The sequence below is a fragment of the Phaenicophaeus curvirostris genome, chromosome 7 (assembly GCF_032191515.1).
Source record: "Phaenicophaeus curvirostris isolate KB17595 chromosome 7, BPBGC_Pcur_1.0, whole genome shotgun sequence".
In the NCBI taxonomy this organism is placed as follows: domain Eukaryota; kingdom Metazoa; phylum Chordata; class Aves; order Cuculiformes; family Cuculidae; genus Phaenicophaeus; species Phaenicophaeus curvirostris.
Genome location: NC_091398.1, coordinates 29,578,389 through 29,597,242, shown reverse-complemented (window position 1 = coordinate 29,597,242; position 18,854 = coordinate 29,578,389). Strand labels below are relative to the sequence as shown.

General features: G+C 43.7%; 1 protein-coding gene across 7 annotated transcripts in view; it reads left to right on the top strand.

Moving 5' to 3' along the window:
- The window catches only part of CLASP1 (cytoplasmic linker associated protein 1), a 160,727-nt gene extending 144,313 nt beyond the window's left edge, over window positions 1–16,414 (top strand). For all 7 annotated transcript variants that reach the window (XM_069861419.1, XM_069861415.1, XM_069861418.1 and 4 more), the window contains 3 exons: window positions 8,645–8,851; window positions 11,172–11,288; window positions 13,019–16,414. In XM_069861419.1, the coding sequence (XP_069717520.1) occupies window positions 8,645–8,851; window positions 11,172–11,288; window positions 13,019–13,105 (411 nt within the window). In that variant the 3' untranslated portion in view covers window positions 13,106–16,414. The remainder of the gene's footprint in view (window positions 1–8,644; window positions 8,852–11,171; window positions 11,289–13,018) is intronic.
- Window positions 16,415–18,854: the final 2,440 nt, after the last annotated feature.

Here is an 18,854-nt window from a genome sequence, read left to right as displayed (position 1 = left end):
GTATTATTTTGTGAGAGTTCTCCAAAATTGCCATTTCTAGCAGGACCTTTCCAGATTGTCTTGGCATTGTTTTTAATGCACCTCAGAACTCACTGCCCTCGTGGGAGTGAGGTTTTATAGAAATCAAGCACAATATTGAAAACTTTGCATTTGAACTCTCTGTGCTCCCTACACCGTGTTCCTCATGCTTGTGGTATAGAAAAGTTCTTCAGGATTTGCATGAGGTTCCTCCTGAAGAAAAGCAGAGAAGAGTAAGTCTTTGCTGCAGAGAAGAGTAAGTCTTTGCTACAGAGAAACCAAAAAAAGAAGCCAGAAATAGAGATGAGAGTTCAGAGCTGTTGTGCTGCATGTAGCATGCCTTTTATTTACAGTGCTTTTGTGTAGCATCTTCATAATTAAAAAAGATCACGTTTGCAGCTGCTGCAATGAGATGTTTGGATGAGAGCTGTCATAGCAGGATGCTGCAGGTATATTCCTATTTTGCTGTCTGTTGCTCAACAGTTGTGTGTGCACAGCAGTATTAAGTGGTGGCATTGGTGGCACTTTCAAAGAATAGCTGAAGAACAGAAGGGAGGGTCTCAGTGGTCTATTCTACACTTTTGTTTTTCACTAAATCAGAGTAGTATTAAAGGCAGTGGTGTACAGCCCTTAGACTATATAATATCTTCCTCTGTACCTCAAAAACTATTTTGAGGAAAGCTGCTATATTATTTGGCTAGGAAAGTGTTAATCCTTGTGCCAGTGATGCCCTGATAGGATGTCACTCCAGGGTTTGTTATGTTTCTGGGATACTTCTGCCTTATAGTAGAAGACAGGAGTAATCCTGGCTTTATAGTTTCATGTCCTGTGCTGTGTAATGAGCTGCAGAAAAAAATATGTTTTGAGTGAGCTAGATCTGTTTCAGTCTTTCTTACCTGATTTTCTCCTTCAGCACAGGGACTGCTAATTGCCCCAAGCTATTGCTCTGATTTGATTATATACGGTCCAAGAAAAATCGGTCTAAAGTGACCAAGCGAAGAGGAAAAGGTTTGACGAGGAGCATGGTACAGGACCCTTAATTTTAGGTACCATCTCCAAGTCATTGTATTAAGAGACGATTCTTTGGAAATCAAGAAGGAGGTTTATTTGACTTCCTAAATTTCAATATTGCTGCTGTTCAGCATGGCCAAGAGGGATCAAATACCAAGTTATAACCAACATATTCACCGCCCAGCAAACACCAACCCCTCCTCCATTTGAGTGCTGATATCTAGTTAAAGATTGTCTGAAACAAAAGGGTCTGTGATTTTAGTCCAAATAATGTAATTTGTGTGAAGCAGCGTTAGCACAGTTGGATATTTTGAGAAGCTTGGATAATCGCTGTGTCCAAGCTGAATTCTTTAGACAGTTGAATCTGCCATGCCTAGAACTCTTCTGCTTTCTGTTGCTGAAGGCAAGGTCTAAGGTCAGTGGAATGGCACATCTTCTCTTTTGGGAAGGGCACCATTTCTCTTCCTGGGGATGCAGGGGTGAGGAATTTGGTACCTGGAGTTGGATGCTAAGTCATATCCTGTTGTAAGCATGAATACAGGAGTTTGGCAAAGAACAGACCACAGAGTTACATCAAAATTGATGTAACTCGAGGCTACAGACTAGAAGACTCTGTTGGGGTCCATGTTTATTTTGCATTTTTTAACTTCAGCCTGTTTTATACTGTTTTTAGTATAACTGTCTGTTCATTGCTGTTGATTTTATGGGATGATGTGAAGAGTCAGGCCTGCTTCAGTCATAACTGTAAATATTTATGGGGGTTGACATGTAAATGCCTTTCACTTACTTTTGTGGCATTAGAACGTAATTGAAGTTGTGGACGGTATTGAATCTTGTTGATTTTTATCACTCTTTGTTTGGAGTTATTTGGAAGAGAACCATCTTTCTGTTGCCAATTAGTTAATATTAACTTATTTGTTTCAGTGTAGTTACTCACCCGTAACTAAGGAGAGATAGTGCGTGCTGACCCAATACCACTGATATGACATTGCTTCAGATTCATACCAGCAAAATGAGTATATGTTTTTATTATTGACTATATTAAAAGAGATATAGTTCATATAGTTTGCGAAAAAGTTACAGAGTGAAAATAGGCAACTAAGCCTATAGAGCTAGGTGATGAGTATTTTCTGTGTGTAAGGGAAGGATATTGTGCCATGTCTTAGATATCTAATTTTGGTCTCTTGACATCCAGAAGGTCTGTAAACGTAATTGGGATGTAACCCTCTAAAAAAGGGTGAAAAATGAAAAATCACAGCTATCCATTAACTGCAGATAACTATTACTATCTTGCTGAGGTGCTTTTAGGCTGGCCTCTTGGAAATCATCTTATAAATGTCACTGTCCTCTGATGATGGCTTGATCTATGGAGGTTTCTGCAAAATGTAGTTTACTAAAGAAGAAAAGCATTAAATGATCACAGTCTTTAAGGTTAATCGATAGCCCATGCTGGAAGCTACCGAGTGCTGCAGCTTGGCAGCTGTTGGTGTTTCATAGTATATGTTTATGAGCTTTTTCTAATTTCAACTATTTAGCGCGCAGGAGAAGCAGTCTAATCTGTTTCGTCTTCTCTAAATCCCTCATAAAAATCACATTGTTTTTTCATCTACTTAGCACTCCACATTGCTGAGCCCACTTCCTGCTTTGAAACCAAGTTCTTAATTGTTTGTTCCTTTCTGGATCAGACTGTAAAGCCTTCAGGGATGGGAGTTTGCCTGGCTGTGTGTTGGTAAGCCTGCATCGCCTCCAGCTTAGATTATGCAGGCTTTAGGTAACCACCTCTAGATGGCAAAAATTGGCTCAAAACCATAGCTGTGTGCCTAGTAAGTCTGAAAGCAAGATCTTATTCTTCTGCTTAAAAATTTCTCTGTCACTCTGTGTGTTTCACAATAGCGTGCAAAGCCTCTTAAGTTTTCAGCAGGATTTTACCCACTCTGCCTCATCCTCTGACTCTCTGCAGAGACAGTGCAAGGTAGCAAGTGTGGCAGAGTACTCCAGCTTATGATCCTACGTACAGGTCTTGTATAGGTGTGTGGATGCTGCTCTGCTGAGACTTCAGCATGATACCCTGGTGCCCTGTGTAGCCTATTAACCTGGCACATTCTGCCTCAGGCGAGTCAGGACATATATTTTTCTTTCCTTATTTGCCAGTAGTTTGTGTCACTTCAAAAGCAGGAATGAAACCATCGAAACCTTTTAGGAAGCTGTGCGTGTTGACCAAGAGCAGGTTAGCACAGACAAACTGCTTGCTGCACAGAAAGTAATAATGTCTTGCTACAGAGCAATAGCTGAGCAGAAGAAATTTCGCAGAACAGAATGTGTCTTGGTTCTGGCTGTTTTAAGCAAACATGATCCCATGGCTGCAATGCATTGTGAACCAGGTAAACCAGTGGGAATTACCATCCAAAGTTTGTCCAGCAAATTTTGTAGACTGTCAATGATGCTGATGTGCTTTTCTCTTGAAAGAAAGGGACCTGTGAAAGGTGGCTGTCTTGATCACACTGTTCTTAATACTGCACGTCAGCATATCCCCTCCCACTGAAATGAGAAAGCATTTCGTGCGCATGTTCCTGGGACAGTCTAAGTTGTTACTTTGAAATGCACTCCTTTATAGCATTAAGGAAGACACTGTTAGAGGTGAACAGCCTACCTGTGTGCTACACCTCTCTGGTTTTGTGCCTGTGAATATGGTTCCTTCCCTGAAGCAAACTGGGTGGAAGTATAACCATTTCTTTCATTTGGGAGACTCAGAGAGGTCTTAATGCACAACAGATGTCATTTCAGGAACCCATCAGCAAACACACTTTATGTTATGCCAGCAGAAGTCAGGCTGAATCTAGTCTCTAGCCTGTACAGCGTTAACGTAAGCATTTGGAAAGAAGAAAAACCTGCTTCTTTAAGGCAAAGTTCTATCACTTAGATCTGCATTCCTGGGCTACCTGCCCTGTGTTGAATGATATCGAACTATCCAGTTCAAGCCATGGTTCGCTCTAAGCTTTTACTGGGAGGTAGAGTCGTGTTTGTGACATACCTTACGCAAAGCTTAGTGTGTGTTTTTAAAAGACTGAAGGCTCTCTCTAGTCTTGCCCATCTTGCTTCATAGCGACCCTTTTGGGCCTGCTGCTTCCAGCTACTATCATCATTTGATGGCTTTGCTTGTTTCCTTCATATTTCTGAGATCATTGAGAACAATTATATTAGGTCAGAAAAAGTTTACTTCACTTCATAACCTACCTGACTGACTAGCAAGAAGCCAAGCATACAGTGATGCTTCCCTGTTAATATCCTCCCTCCTTCCAGCTATCTGAAGCTTACAGCCTTGCCCTGCTAATGTTTTGCCTGCCTCTTTGTGTTTTTGGCCTTTGTTTTTTTCTTCAGTAAACTTGCCTATTTTTAATCCTCTTGTGACAATGAGCTCCACAGTCTGAGCATGTACTGAACCAACTCTCTTTTTCAAATTTAAAGGATGCTTTTCATAACATTTCATGCACGCTTCTTGTGGTGTCTGCCGTTAGTGTGAGCCTAATGGATTTGTTCTGTCGCTTCCCAGTGTGTATCTGTTGATCTTGCCTCCAAAGATGGGAGGAAGAACTGTTGCTCGATGCTGTCTGCTCCCTTCTCCCACTCCTTTTAAGGCTGTTTCACTTTGCTGGTCAGGTTAAAGCCCTGATGAAAAAAGATATTTGATTATTTTGATATTGTATGGTATGTATAATTTGCAGGACACAAGTGTTGTGCCTCACGGCAAAATATCTTTGCTAAACTCTGATATAGTTGCGTGTTCTTGTTACCAAGTGACCTGGCAGTTTGTATCTTTTGATAATGCACTTCCCCCTGTGTGGGAATGCTGTTGATTTCTTTGGCCTTACCAGGTGAGTGAGGCTCCAAGAGTGCTCTATAAATATTCACAGATGTGCTTCCCTCAGGGATGTGGAGTTTGTCTGGGTGGCTGAATGGTTTGTTCTGCCAAAGCCAGAAGGGAAGACCTTTTTGACAGGACTGGTACTTGCATTGCAGCGTGGTGGCATTAGGCTTTCTTAGCCGGCAGGGATGGGCTTGTCTTTTTGGCTTAGACTCAGCTGGTATTGCCCTGCCCCTTCCTACACCGTCCCCTGCCAGCCCTTTCCAAGGGAGCCGGGAGCTAGTTACTGGTAGAGGCTCTGATTCAAGCAAGCATGTAAGCACATGCTTGAATCCCATTGACGTCAGCGAGACTTTAGCTTGTTATTAAGGTAAACATACAGTTAAGGGGTTTGCTGAAGTGTGGCTTAGATGCAGACACTGTCTGCCAGATGTGCTTTTGGAAGACTTGGAAATCTCCCTGGTGTTGTCACATTTACAAGCTAATATCAGCAGGAAGCCTATTGGACCCGTTTAATATGTCCTCCTGGATTCAGAAGGGAGGCACTTAGGGGAGTAGTCATGAAATGCCCAACTTCTGTGTAAATGTGGCCAGAACCTTGATAGAAACGGGCAGCTTTGTCAAAAGGAGGATTTGCAGGGGCATAAATAAACCCTGCACCTTTACAGCTTTTCTTGCTGACCTTATGATGTGCTAAAAACAGATGAACCTTGTTGCTATTTGAACTCTCATTTGTTTTATGAAACATTACAGCTGTATTTTAACCCCTTGTACTTGGAATTGATTATTAGGCTTTAAAAAAAAGGTTTTATCTCATGCACTTGCCTCTTACCTGCGACTTAATATGCCTGGTAAACTGTATGCAACAGGATGTGGGGCTGAAACCTAGGTAGAATTACTCATTGAAATTTTTACCTACTCCTGCTCTGTTAGGGGTTTACAGTAGTTTATTTAAGATCAGCATCTGACCCCAGGTGCGTTCTAAAATATTGCTGCTTTCTTATCAATACCAGGGGGATTTAAGATTAAAAATATATTTTTTGTTTGTAGTGAGTTGTGATATGCAAGTTTTTTTTTCTGGAGAGTGTCTGAAAACCTTTATTAACAGTGTTTGGAATTGTTGCAAAGCAAAATCCTAGATGGCCTGTGTACAAATAGTTGTAGTTGGTGGCTTTTTTTAGCTCAAGTGTCTTGCTCTTGAATGTTGTTAAATTGATTACAAGATATCTGGGCTCTCCGTAAGTCCAGCACATTGTTTGTGGAAAGCTTGATGGTAGCAGTATTTCAGCACTGGGAAAGCCGACGTCAAAAACTGTAGTGCCAAGAAGTTAATTCCTTTAAAGGAGACCTCCTGTGAGCTCCTGACTTCATTCACTCCAGCAACTGGATGCCATCGTACTAAAGCATGGCATTATGGCATTAGGTTTCCCTTAAGTACTCAGGTGTTTCTCTCCTTTCCAAACAAAATCATGTAGTGCTTTCTTCTAAGATAGCTTACGTGGAAAGATATTAACTTTCATGCTTCTTTAGTGTAAAATTAAAGAGGAATTAGCAATGAAATAGCTGGAAGAGGGAAAGCTTGTTGGAAGTGGCAAAACAAACATTCTGTTCTGCTTAGGTAGTCATTCACAGATCTTTCAGGATGAAATTTTAAGAGTATTGACCACATTGTGGATTGCTGTTCTTTTTGGAACATATTTTAGTATTATAATTACATGCTGAGAAAGGCCTAAAGTAGCTGGAGCGGTTAGACAGCTTTTCTTCTGTAAATGGAGTGCTGATAGAAAAGCAGTCAAGGTCTCAATTCTACTTCACCATCCTGCTTGTACCTTGCTTGAAGTATCTTGAGATCATTTTCACTGTTGGATTGGCTTTTAGAGGATGCCAAGAGCTGAGCAGATGAGTTTGTTATTTCCTGGGTCTGCAAGAATGTTGTGGCCATTCCTGTTTCAGGGAGGTAGCTATCAGTATGAGTGGAAGATTAATGATAGTGATGTGACTGTGGGTGAAGCAGGCTTTTTAGATGGAGGTGATTTCTTCTGGTCACTATTCACTGCTGCTGCCTTAAAATCAATTAAACCTTTCTAGAAAATGTTTTGTAATCTAGGCAGAGACACTTTCTTGTCCTAGCAAGGTCTGAAATAAGCTTCCAAATACCTCCAGTTCATGCATTATCTGCAGTAGTTACTTAAAAATAATGAAAGCTTGCCTTCTTTTCAGGATTTATAGAGCTATGTCAGTCCATGTGTTGCCCTAGTCAAACAGAAATCCCCGAGTTAAGTATTATGACAGTGTGTGGAAGAGAGGAACAGGGAGAGTCCAGTAACTATGGCTTGTATCTTAAGTGGTGGGAGACATGTGGTTTCATTTTATTTGCTTTTTTGCAGGTTGCCTGGGACAGGTTTCCTAGTGCTACTTTCAAAGTATTGACTTCAGACAACCCCAGGTGGCTCACTTTAGGATGAGTTAGAGAACTGGTGCTAGGTGTTTGGGCTTTCCACACAATCAGGAAAGAGTGTGCCCCTTGAAAGGCTGCATTAATGCTCCTGGATGCAGAGTTAGGGACTGAGGCTACCTGGGGGATCCTAAGCACGAGAATCTGTGAATGCTTGCATCTTCTTAGAGCTGAGGTGTTGGATTTAAGTCTGCCCAGTGGGGCATTTCTGTCCATTCGGCATTTACCCTCTCTTAAAAGTAAGCCCTGAGAGGAAGGGAGTGGGAAAAGATGGGCAAAGGTATACTCTATTTTTTGTACTGAAACAAGAACATAGGGAGCAAAGAGTGTGTGATTTGTGGCCAGGAGGAGTTTAACCGAGTGGAAGCTTCATTTTGTTGCCTGGCAGTTAGTGCAGAAACTCAAAAAAAAAAAGCAAACCTGACTTCCCATCCTGTTGTTTTATCCAATTACTACAGAATGTAAGATGAATAAATTCTCATGGGAAGAGAGACCAGGATTGGGTCTTTCCTCTTTCAGCTAGCTGTCCTTCCAACTGGGGAAGAGTGTGAAAGTTGTGGATTTGCCTTCCTTCAGGCTAACAGTGGAATTGAATTTATCATCTCCCTTGTCTTGCATGGCTGCTGTACAGTGTGGGCCAGTAGCGAAAGGTGGGCGCTACCACTGTTGCCACTTGTTCTTCTTCCCGTGTTCTTTTGGTGATCGCAGTGGGTCAGATGTGCTGAGAGCACAGCTGCCTGGTCAGGGGTACCCTAAAGCCTGTTTGTGTCTGCAGCCTGGCTTTGATTATGATATAGTTTAGCTGGGAATTTGGATGACCCATCTGTGTAGGCCTCTGTGCCTCAGCTTGGACACCTAAGCACTCAGCAGGTGAGATGCATGCTAAAAGGTTCAACGGTGTCATTCGTTACAATGTTTAAGGAGATCAGTTTTGTACTAAGTCTAAGCTGGTGGGCTTACATTCCTTGACAGCAGCTGGAGAGATGTCATCCTCTCATGTCTCCTAGGATGAGAGTCCCCATCTGTTTTCAGTGGCAGGTGACTCTTTCAAACTAGCCACAACTTTGACACAGTTACATTGGATAGGATGGGCTTCTTGCCACTGGCTGGAATGAAGATGGCACTGGAGGCAAAGGGTGTGAATTCTTGGAGTCAGTTGCCTCTCGTAGAGCCTCCTGTGGATCTGTTAATGAACATCCCTGAGCATTTCCTGGTAGTCGTTCCTAGTACACACCAGTGGTTTTGGGCTGTGATGCGTGACCTCGTTAACAGAAGGGTTTGCTCTGCTTTCATTCCAGGTTGTCAGAGCTGCTGAAGAAGCTGCTTCCACCCTGGCAAGTTCCATCCACCCCGAGCAATGCATCAAGGTGCTTTGCCCCATCATTCAGACTGCAGATTATCCAATTAACTTAGCTGCCATCAAAATGCAGACGAAAGTCATCGAGAGGATTTCCAAGGAATCGTTGCATCAGCTCCTTCCCGATATCATTCCTGGCTTGTTGCAGGTACAAAATCCCAAATTCTCCTAAGCACAAACCAGCGCTGTGTAATTTGTGGGGTCTGTGACATAAAAGAAAAATGGACCCTCTGGGGCCAGATTTTGGTAAATGAAAGTTCTAATGCCTCTAAGTTTTCATATTTGATCTTTTGATGTTTTTAATGTTCAGGAAACGAAAACTTGGATTCTTTTGTGTATGTTCCACAATTAGATGCCTTGGCCTGACTCCTAAAGGGGCTGGTAGCAGCCATGTAATAAATTTGAGAATGGGAATTAGCCACATCTTATGTCTCAGCACATCCCAAGCAATACATCCTGTAGTCTCCTTTAATTCTGCTGAGCAGTTCTGCACTTTGATTGTACTTTGCACTTAAATTTGGATCCCAGCAGGCAGGCTGGTCCTTCTCTCTTTCCTACTCACTGGCTTCATTCAGCCTCTTACAAAACACACTCAGGCTGGGTGGGGAGCTGTGTTTTTGCCAGTGCTAAGGGTTGGTCTTACATTGTGAATTTTGAATTTTGAATTTACATTGTGAATTTTGAATTGTGAATTACATTGTGAATTGTGCTTTTGGTGCTGGCTGTAGCGATGTTGTCTTCTGTTCCCCTGCACAAGCAGCTGGCAATGCCAGTGACTGGGATGAGGCTGCAAGCAAGGAGGAGATGAGGGAGGGTAGCAGTGAGAATGTGTGTGTTTACTGGGGAGGGATTGTAACCAGAACAAATCATTGTGAAAGGAGAGACAGGTTTGGGAGGGTAAGGCCCTGGGATAAAGAAACCTCCACATTGTGAGCATAAAAAGCTGAACAACAAGAGCAAAATCGCAAATTCCCAGCATATGTCCCAACTTTGTAATGCCAACTGTTGGAATCATTTTCTTAAATCTCAGCTCCTGGGAATCGGGCAATTCTGTGTTGGTTTAAACTTACGCTGTAAAAATTTTTTAGCTATAATTGTTGTCAACATCAATCTGGACAGTGTAGCTTCAATGCACCGGAAAAGTTTGGGAGTGGCATGCCTTTAAAAACGCAGTTATACTTGTTTTATTAAATTTCCCATAGGGAAACTTGAGGTCAAGTAGAGGCATCTGATGAGAGCGCTGTGTCCCAGCTGACCTCCCAGCAGTGGATTGTGTCTCCGTGGGGGTTCCTGTGCTGTGGGCCTGGGCTCAGCTTTTTTTCCACCTTGGTACTCAATAGCCTGATGCTTCTTGAGTTCACCTAGATCTCCTGTATTTCTGGTTCAGTGTTTTTTGAGAATGCAGACTGTAATTTTAGACTGTATTTTGGCCCTGCAGCTAGAACATGAACCCTGCTAGTGGGCATCCTGGCAACCCCAGCCATGCCGCATCCCTCCTCCTGGCTTTCCTGGCAGTGGTCACCCTGTATCTGAGGGAGCCAGTGTCCCTCAGACTGAACGGATGTCTGCATTTCTCGTGGCATGGCTGCATAGTGGTAAATCACTGAGTATTGGACTGATGTCACCAGCTGCTGAGTAGTGACCTGGTGGCTAGCACAAACTCTCCTGAAGTTGCCAGGCATCCAGCACACCTACAGGGGTCTTTCAGCATGTTCTTTTCTGTGCTGTTTCCTGCCTGATGGGTAATCAAAAAGCTCTGTGTTACAGAGGCTGTTCATCTAACAGGTAGCACTTGTTTGTAGCACTGTTATACACAGTTCTTAAGCCCAGTGCTTTTAAAGAGTTGGAAAACGTCCATGCTGACTCTGTTTCTTACAGTTTCTAATGCTTGGGTAGAGCTCTTCTGTCCAAAGATATATCTGTTCACAAACCAAGATTTTGGGTTTTGTGTCCTGAGTGATAAAACAGGCCATTTTGCTGCAAAATTCATCTCCATCTGTAACTACTCTCAGGAGCAGCATTGATTTCCTTTGGGTTAGATTTGTCAGAAGAAGCTTTTCTGAAGGCAAGCGTGGGAGCACAAGGGCTTCCCTCCAAGAAGTCCTGACCATTGAGGATAACATATGGTTGACAGAACTGAACACAGGAGTTGTGTATATTTGAGAGTCCTAAGCTCGTGTTGGAAAACTGTGTTGTTGCTTAATGCTTTAAATAACAAGTTATTAGTAACTTATAAGGTGACAGTAATAAGTAATAGTATAAGGAACAAATAGGACATACTGAGTGATTTTATTCTCTTGCTCTGAGTATTCAGGTTATAAGCTGTTAGGTTAAGCAGGGCCTTTCTATGGATCTGTTAGGTCAGCCACATTTGCAAAATGTTCATCAGCTCTTCAGTCTGTTCCCCTCTGGAAGGATGTTAGTGAGTGCTTTTTGACTTCTGACCTTTCTTTTCCCTTGTTTCCTAGGGTTATGATAATACCGAGAGCAGCGTCCGTAAAGCTAGCGTGTTTTGCCTAGTGGCAATTTATTCAGTAATTGGAGAAGAACTGAAACCTCATCTCGCACAGCTCACAGGAAGCAAGGTACAAGAGTAATGCATCTCTGGTGTTTTCATAACAGCCAGCTGAATGGCTCGCACTGCTAGCAGCAAGACCAGTGGCTCCACAGTAGCTCTGGGTCAAGTTCCCTGCGGTCTGTTGAAACCTATCCCACCCTGCCAAACTCCACTAGAACAGCACAGCACTTGCTCAGCAGTGTGAGCATTTGAAATCCCACTAAGTATGTTTTGATGGGGTTCAGGAATCAGTTTCATGATGCATTTGATCCTGCATAACTGCAAGCTGCCACTGAGTGGGTCCTTCCCACTACAGCCACATTGACATCACTCCTTCGATGTTACGTCCTGGGGTGACTGTGCAGCGAGTTGATTCAGGTAGTTGCTCTGACTATGAACCAAATCTGCAGTGACAGTTAATTAGCTTTCAGTTCGTTCTATGGCTGCACAGGGAATCTTGTGCAAAGAGCGGTAGGAACATGTGGCTGGCATGGGTAGGAGAGCAGGTCCTCTCAGCAGCAGGTTGTGATAAGGGCTAGTAGAAATGCTGGTAAAGCTTTGCTCTTCATAGCATGGCAGATGTATCCCTTTCCTCCTGGGACACCAGCAAGCTCAAGTGGTCCTTGAAAGCAGTAAAACTTGAATTCTGACCTGATACTGCAAATGAAACCAAGTCCTAATTCAGCATTGTCCTTTGGACAAGAACTGGCATTTATAGTTGAGGTGGGTGGTATTTGATTACTTTTCAGTGCTGCTCAGGAAGCTGTCACAAGATTTATTCTCCAATTTGAAGTCGTTATACGCAAGATTTCTCTGCAATTTTAAGATGAATTCTGCGTTTTTTTCCTGAAATTGACCTCTGCCTGTGAATAGCTACATAGTTCAGAGGGATTCCTTCTGTTATTTTGAAGCAATAATTTCTTTCGTGAGTAGGAAGTGTGGTGTAGACCAAAACAACCTGAGACCGAGGACACTTGGATTTTATTTCTGAATTGAGTTGCCTTCTCCTCAAATAAATGACTTGTGCCTCCAAATTGATCTAGAAAGAGACAGCCATGGGTGCTGAGGTTTACCTCATGATATTTGGGCAGTTAGGAAATCCCCCTATAAAATATCAGAAAGACTTTATTATCCCAGTACGCTAGGTGCCATGGACTTACTCCACCACATAACTAACTATAAACATGTGAGTAATTCTTCTGGGTTTACACAGATTGCTTGCACGTTTTAAGTTAAACATGTGCATGAGTCATTGCAGGATCTGGAGCTAAGGTGGTAAGGCAGATCAACACCAAAAACCCATGCAAAGGAAATACATCATTATTACAGCTGCAGTTTCACGAGAAGTACCAATTTAGTGAAGATATTTAAATGTCATCGAAAATCAACATTTTATAATGCATGGAGAATTCAGGGTGTTTCCTAGGAAGGACTGTGGCTTTTGGGTCGCTGATGTGCCTGCAGCCCCGCTGACCTCCATGGGAATCCATCCCCAGAGCAGGATTGATGTCTGTGAACTGCTGAAGTGAAGTGCCAGAGTGTTTTTCTAAATACCATTAAATGTCTGGAACTTCAGCCGAACTAGGCATACCTTCCTGCCTCCGTCCATTCTGAAATATGCTCAGCTTTGCTTCTGCTTTTTCTCCAGACCCAGTGTCAGCTCACTCCAAACTGAATGCGTGTTTTAAGATTTGCAGTTGACTTTTGTCTGCTTTTTTCTCTTGGCATCTTCACCTGCTATTTGTATTTTTCTTCCAGATGAAGCTACTGAACTTGTACATAAAGAGGGCCCAGACCACCAACAGCAACAGCAGTTCCTCTTCAGATGTTTCTACGCACAGTTAATGGAGATATGTGGACATATGTGTAGACTTAGAAGCAATCAACGGTGCCTCTCAGAGACCTTTCTGCTACTCTTCACTGGCGTGCTCTATCAGCTCAAGGAGGCCATGCAGATATTTATTGCAATCAGTATTTTAGTCCTTTAAAAGCTTTTGTGTAGAATCTTACTGGTATTGAATGTAAAGGAAGCAAGGTCTGTGTTGCAGTCTTCATTAAAAGTGAACAACAGGAAGCCATACTTAAACATATTTGTATAGCCTGCTGAAATCTTGGAAATATGTTTAGGTTAGCATTCAAAACTGAGTCCAAGAACCTGGACATGCATAAAGGTCAAAAAAATCTTGTTGGTTTAGTTAATACCCAGTTTTTGGTTTCTGTGTGCTAGTTACCTGCTCTCTCCCTGTGGCTGCAGCCATTCTGGCTAGATTCTCCTCTTCTTACAAGTCTTGTTGTCCTCTTTTGTACTCCCTGTTGCAACTTGCCTAACGTGCAGGGCTCTCTGTAGGGAGATCTTTGCAGATGTGGCTGTGATTCCAGCCTCGGATGCTTTAATACTGAGAGATATCAAGTGAGTAATGAAAAAGTAGGTTCTTTTTAAACGTCTGAGTTTTTGTACATAGTTCTTCTGACAGACCTCTGATGGGTTGATCTCTCTGTAACTGCTTTCTAGCCAGCTGTGCAATGCAAAACAGCTGAGTTTTTGCTTCTTTCATTGACTTTGTAAATATTTCTCCCCTCCCGATGCATTCGGCTCTTTGATGCGCTCAAAAGACTCTCCAGGTTACTTGTTATTTCCCAAAGGGAACCTCCTGAGACCCAATTCTGGGACTGATGCCTGCGATGGGACACTGGAGTTAGGTGGGTGGGTGTTGGATTAGGCTTGGAGTGTATCCGTAGGTGGGCAGTGGGAGGTAGTAGGTGGGCACTGTATCTCAGTGCTGCCTTGTGAGGCTAGCTGATTTTTTTCCTGAAATCTGTAGTATCTGAAGGGCTGATCCTTTGCTTTGGCCTGACCCACTAGTGTTTTGTCCCCACAGCTCCTTTGTGCTTTGGGCAAAATGTTCATCCGAGAGGACAGAAAGGACATTTGAAAATGACTCCATGGAAGCACCTGCTGAGCCATCTGGGAGAGTTCTGGTTGCCTGCCACAGTCCCTTCTGTGCCTGAAGAGCCTGCAGTGCTGTCAGCTGCCTTTAGAAACTTCCTCCTTCCTGGCCAGTCCCACACACAGCCCTGCTGGGAGCTCTGCATTTTGGAGGGGTGTGGAGGGCCCTCTCTGAGCATTGCTGTCCATAGGGGGCTCTGGGTGAGGGGGCAGCAGGGCAAATCAGATGACAGACCAAGTCTGAGCTGAACCGGTAGCAGTCAAATACCCCACAGCACTCCCCTTCTGCAAAGGAACACCCTTCTGTTTGCAGAGGGTGAGCTACCCCCGCCTCTGCCTGTAGCCGATGGAAACAGGAGGATGCTAGTGTTGTTTGACCCTGGGTTGGATCCTTGCTGAAGGATGTGCCCACCCTGAACGTGCGATGGGTCAGAACTGAGTTTTTCCCTCATGCCAGTCATTCAAGAGGATGATGGACCTGCAGCTGTGGTGTTGGATGTGTGCTCTGTAGTTGCTCTCAGTGCCTCGGTGTCTCTCCAGCTCCCTCCATTTCCACTCTGGGGAGCTGAAGGGACATCTTGGTAGCCTACTGAGAACATGAGCTTCCAGTACAGCAGCGGGGAGGGTAAATCCATGATGTCCTTCCTTTCCATCGGTTCATACCTGTGTGTCTCAGCCCTGGCCTGAGCTGCTGTGCTGGGAGGTGATGCTTGGTGCCAGCTCCCTTCCCAATCCACAGCTCAGGAGGGGTTGGGGCTGGTGAGGATTGTGCAGAACCGGGTGGCAAAGCTTGTCGGTCCCTTTCTCCGCTGACATGAGAGCGGAGGAGGTGACCTGCTCCTCAATTTGTCAAGATACTTCCAGGCGTTTGCTGGCAGGGCTAGTTTTCTCATCTTTTTCAATGAGCAATGCCGTGGCAGGAGAAACCATGCGATCCTGGTGGGTGGGGTTCCCGGATTCCCCCAGGGTCTTTCCGCAGGCTCAGAAAAGCCATCCTTGCTAGAGGGAGGATTGGCTGCTTCATAGTTGGTGTCTCCCTTTCTGTGGACCATTCCTTTTCAACATCTTTCAGTATGCTTGTTAGAATATTCTTTTTTAGTTTTTTTGAATGATTCAAACGTGAATTTATTTTCCCTTTTGAGGAAATATTGAGCCAACTTGTTGGCAGCAGTTAGCTGTCTTGTTTGAATTTTTAGTAGTGGGTTTGGGGTTTTTTTTTGGTTATTTTTTTTAATTTGTACTTTTAACTGCTTAGTATTTATGCCTCTCTTTCTCCCCATCTCAGTTCAGTATCTTCTGTTCCAATTCTGGGGTTCAGAAGTCAGCATAGCTGACCAGATGGCCTGTAGTCCCTCCCAGCTGGGTTGGAGCTTGGTCCATCACCGTTTGCTGTTTATTTTTTTAAATTTTTTTTTAATGGCACACTGTAGCAAACTCCAGGAATTGAATTCCTTCTCAAATGATTTTATATATTTTATAAAATCCTGTTAGTATGCACTGAGAGTGAACGCACTGTAATGTCCCTGAACTGACCCTGGCACGTGCGCTGACACTACAGCAGGAGTTAACAGCTCGTCCTTAAAAGACGGGTACAACTCCAGCAACGAGCGCGTTTTCCAGTACTATTGGCACATTTAGGGCTGCGAATGGTAGAACCAGGCCTTACTTTCTGAATCAGATTCGGTTCTGTTTGTCAACAGATGCTCATTAGCGTGCTACTTAATTTCATTACGTGAGTCGGTTGAGGACTGTTCATCCTTTGAGTACTCTAGAAGTGTGTTATACCTGTATACAGTAGAGAGCGTTCTGCCTAGGTATTTATAAATCATTGCGTATAATGTACATAGTAAGGTTGTTTAGTATGTTGAACACGAACCCAGGGTTTTTTTCGTGTTCCTTTGAAGTACTCAAAGGGCTAGCTCTGAATGTCACCTCTCTGATCTCCAGTGTTCTGACTTCAACAAGCTGTACAATCATTTTGGTTTTCTCTTCAGCAAGCATAAAGGTCTCTCTGGCTACAAATCACAGTGTCCACACACGCTTGCAGAGAAAGATCTGCATGCTGGCAGTGCCTCACCGCACCGGTGAAGCTTGTGTTCATGTTCTCCCAGCAGTAGCCACCTACTGCAGCTGCCTTTTATTTTCTTTTCTTGCTGCCCATTATGCAGGGCTTCAATTTTTCGTACCTTAAAAAAAAAAAACAAAAACCCAAAAAAAACCCTAGAGGAAAAAAAAAAAAAGTGAATTTCATTTGCCCACCATGCTTTAAAAGTCTGAATGGGAGAAAACTCTCAGCAGACAGTGGCTCCTGGCTGCAAGGTTGCTGAAATCTCAGATGTGGATGTTTTTTTCTGCCATTGGCTGCACCAGTGCTCCGTGGGCATGGGCAAATACCAGATCCATCCGCCCCACAGTTCTACGTACTGTAGTTCTCATGTAGTGCAGAAATATCGAGGCATGTGGCTTTCTTAAGGTACACTATGTGTGCTTGCCTGGATTACAATACAATACGAGACTGTCTTTTTTATTGCTTATTACTAGCTTACAATAACCTGTATAAGTAATGTAACTCGCATCTTTGTCATCAAAACCTTTTCTCCCCACCCCTTTATTTATCAAGCATAATATTACATATTAAGGGACAGAAGAATAGACGTTTGTAGAATACAGCAGGATGTTGCTAACAATGTTTTAAATGGGAAGTAAAAAACTGCTCTGACAAATGCCAGCCATGAGAAATGACTTTGTTGGCACCGTGTTCATGCGCATGTGTTTTTTTTCTATTTTTTCGCTTTTGTCATGTTACATCCATATCTGTATTTATATCTTATTTGTTTCACTTTTGAGTGTATCATGGCAATTGTACAGATGTTTTTTGTTAACATTTATGTGATAGAATTTGCTAAAAAAAAAAAAAAAAATTAAAACCTTTTGAGTTTGCCCTAGAATAAGTGGAAGTTGGATTTCCTTGCTGGGGAGAAATACTGAAGTAGATTGCTTATCCAACACATCTTTTCCTTTCAGAAGCCTTGGCTTGTAAAGGATTTTCTCGTACTTCTGCCCTGGCTGCAGCGTTTCCATGTAAGTGTCAGAGGGTGCACGGTCAGCTGGCTGTTTTGTGCAGGCACCAGGCTGGGTGGCAGTGGCACCAGCGAGCAGCTGATCATTTTGGGGTGCTTGTCTTTTGCTGTCAGCTTTTAAAAGCTTTTGGGAAGTCGTGATTTTAGGGGATTCTTGTGACATTGCCAACTGGAGTGTCATATGCTGCTTGAAAGCTGATGGTCCTGTGCAAAATCACGTAGCTCAAGGAGCAAGGGCATCAAAAGATGCTTGGGTTATGAGGTGCCTGAAAAGAATTGCAGAGGTTTTAAAATAGGAGGCAGAAGAAATTTGGGTGAAGAAGTGTTTGAGGAGGTAAGGGGGTGCTGGCAACTGCACAGGTATCTGTGCTTGGTACCAAAAGACAAAGAACTTAAATTTGAAGTGGCCGAGGAGCCTGAGCGTTCAAGCACTTGTATGTTATCCTGGAGGAATAATGGCTCATCCCAGCTTAGACACTTGTAGTTGAAGCCATTGCTCTCAACTAGGGAAGCTCATCCCCACTTTTACCTTGATGCTATTTCTTTAGTGTCAAGGTAGAAGGTCCTCAGATGCCTTCTGGTGGGTGTGAGTGAGTCAGGAGAGCACAGGATGTTGAGGGATCCTATATGGGAGGCTTCTGGTGTGAATATTCCCAGACAGAGGAGTATGTGGAGAGCGTTACAGTGCGTGAGCAGTGAGCAGCAGCATTCAGGACATGGTGGATCAGCCATGCTGGATAAGGTGCTCCTAGTTAAACTATACTCTGTCTCTCCTGCAAGAGGATTACTTTATTTCTCCTTTATACTCTCCAGCTAGTTATTGAGCTAGAACAATTTTGGCAGTTTCTGGGGGAAGTTTAAGCCAAGTGATAGTTTTGTTTAGCTGCAGGCCCTTCACAGCATCAGCAGCCTCACAGGTGTCTCGTGGCACTCCCGGCTGCCACCAGGCTCTGCCTGTGCCAGCCCAGGGACCCTTCTTGTATCTGGATTCAGGGGCCTGGCTGGAAGTGAGGAGCAGCGTTCGCTTTCCCTGCTGCAGATGGACCATCTCACCCCTGCAGTGAAAGGGTCTTTTTTTCAGTCTACAGCTTGTCAGAGCAATACAAGGGAAGGTCCTGCCTTCCCCAGTGACTCTGGATTCTTCCCAGAGCGCTTCCCAGCTTCCCACGTGCTTTTTCTTGAGCAGTGCCAGGTAGCTGTGGTTAAACAAAAGGGAAGAGAGAATGAATAGAGCCCTATCTCGTCTGTGCCTTGTAAAACTCCAGATGCTGGCCTACATTAGCCTTGCAGCCCTGAGGGATTTGGAAGAGCTCTGAAGTCTGAGGCATTGCAAATGTGGTATTAGACAACCCGAGCTGGGGAGCAGGATTTTACTGACACGTGCTAAATCTGGTCAGTCCTTGCAAAACACTTTGTGGGGGGTTGAGGAGAGGGACATCCCGCAGATGCAGAAATAGGTCATTCTGGCAGTTTGTGCAAGACTCGTGCACAGGGCTGTTTGCGTGGCTGGAGGTCTCCTTTCCCTCTGGAGCAGAAGGCAGTAAGGACCAGAGGAGGCTGGACATTC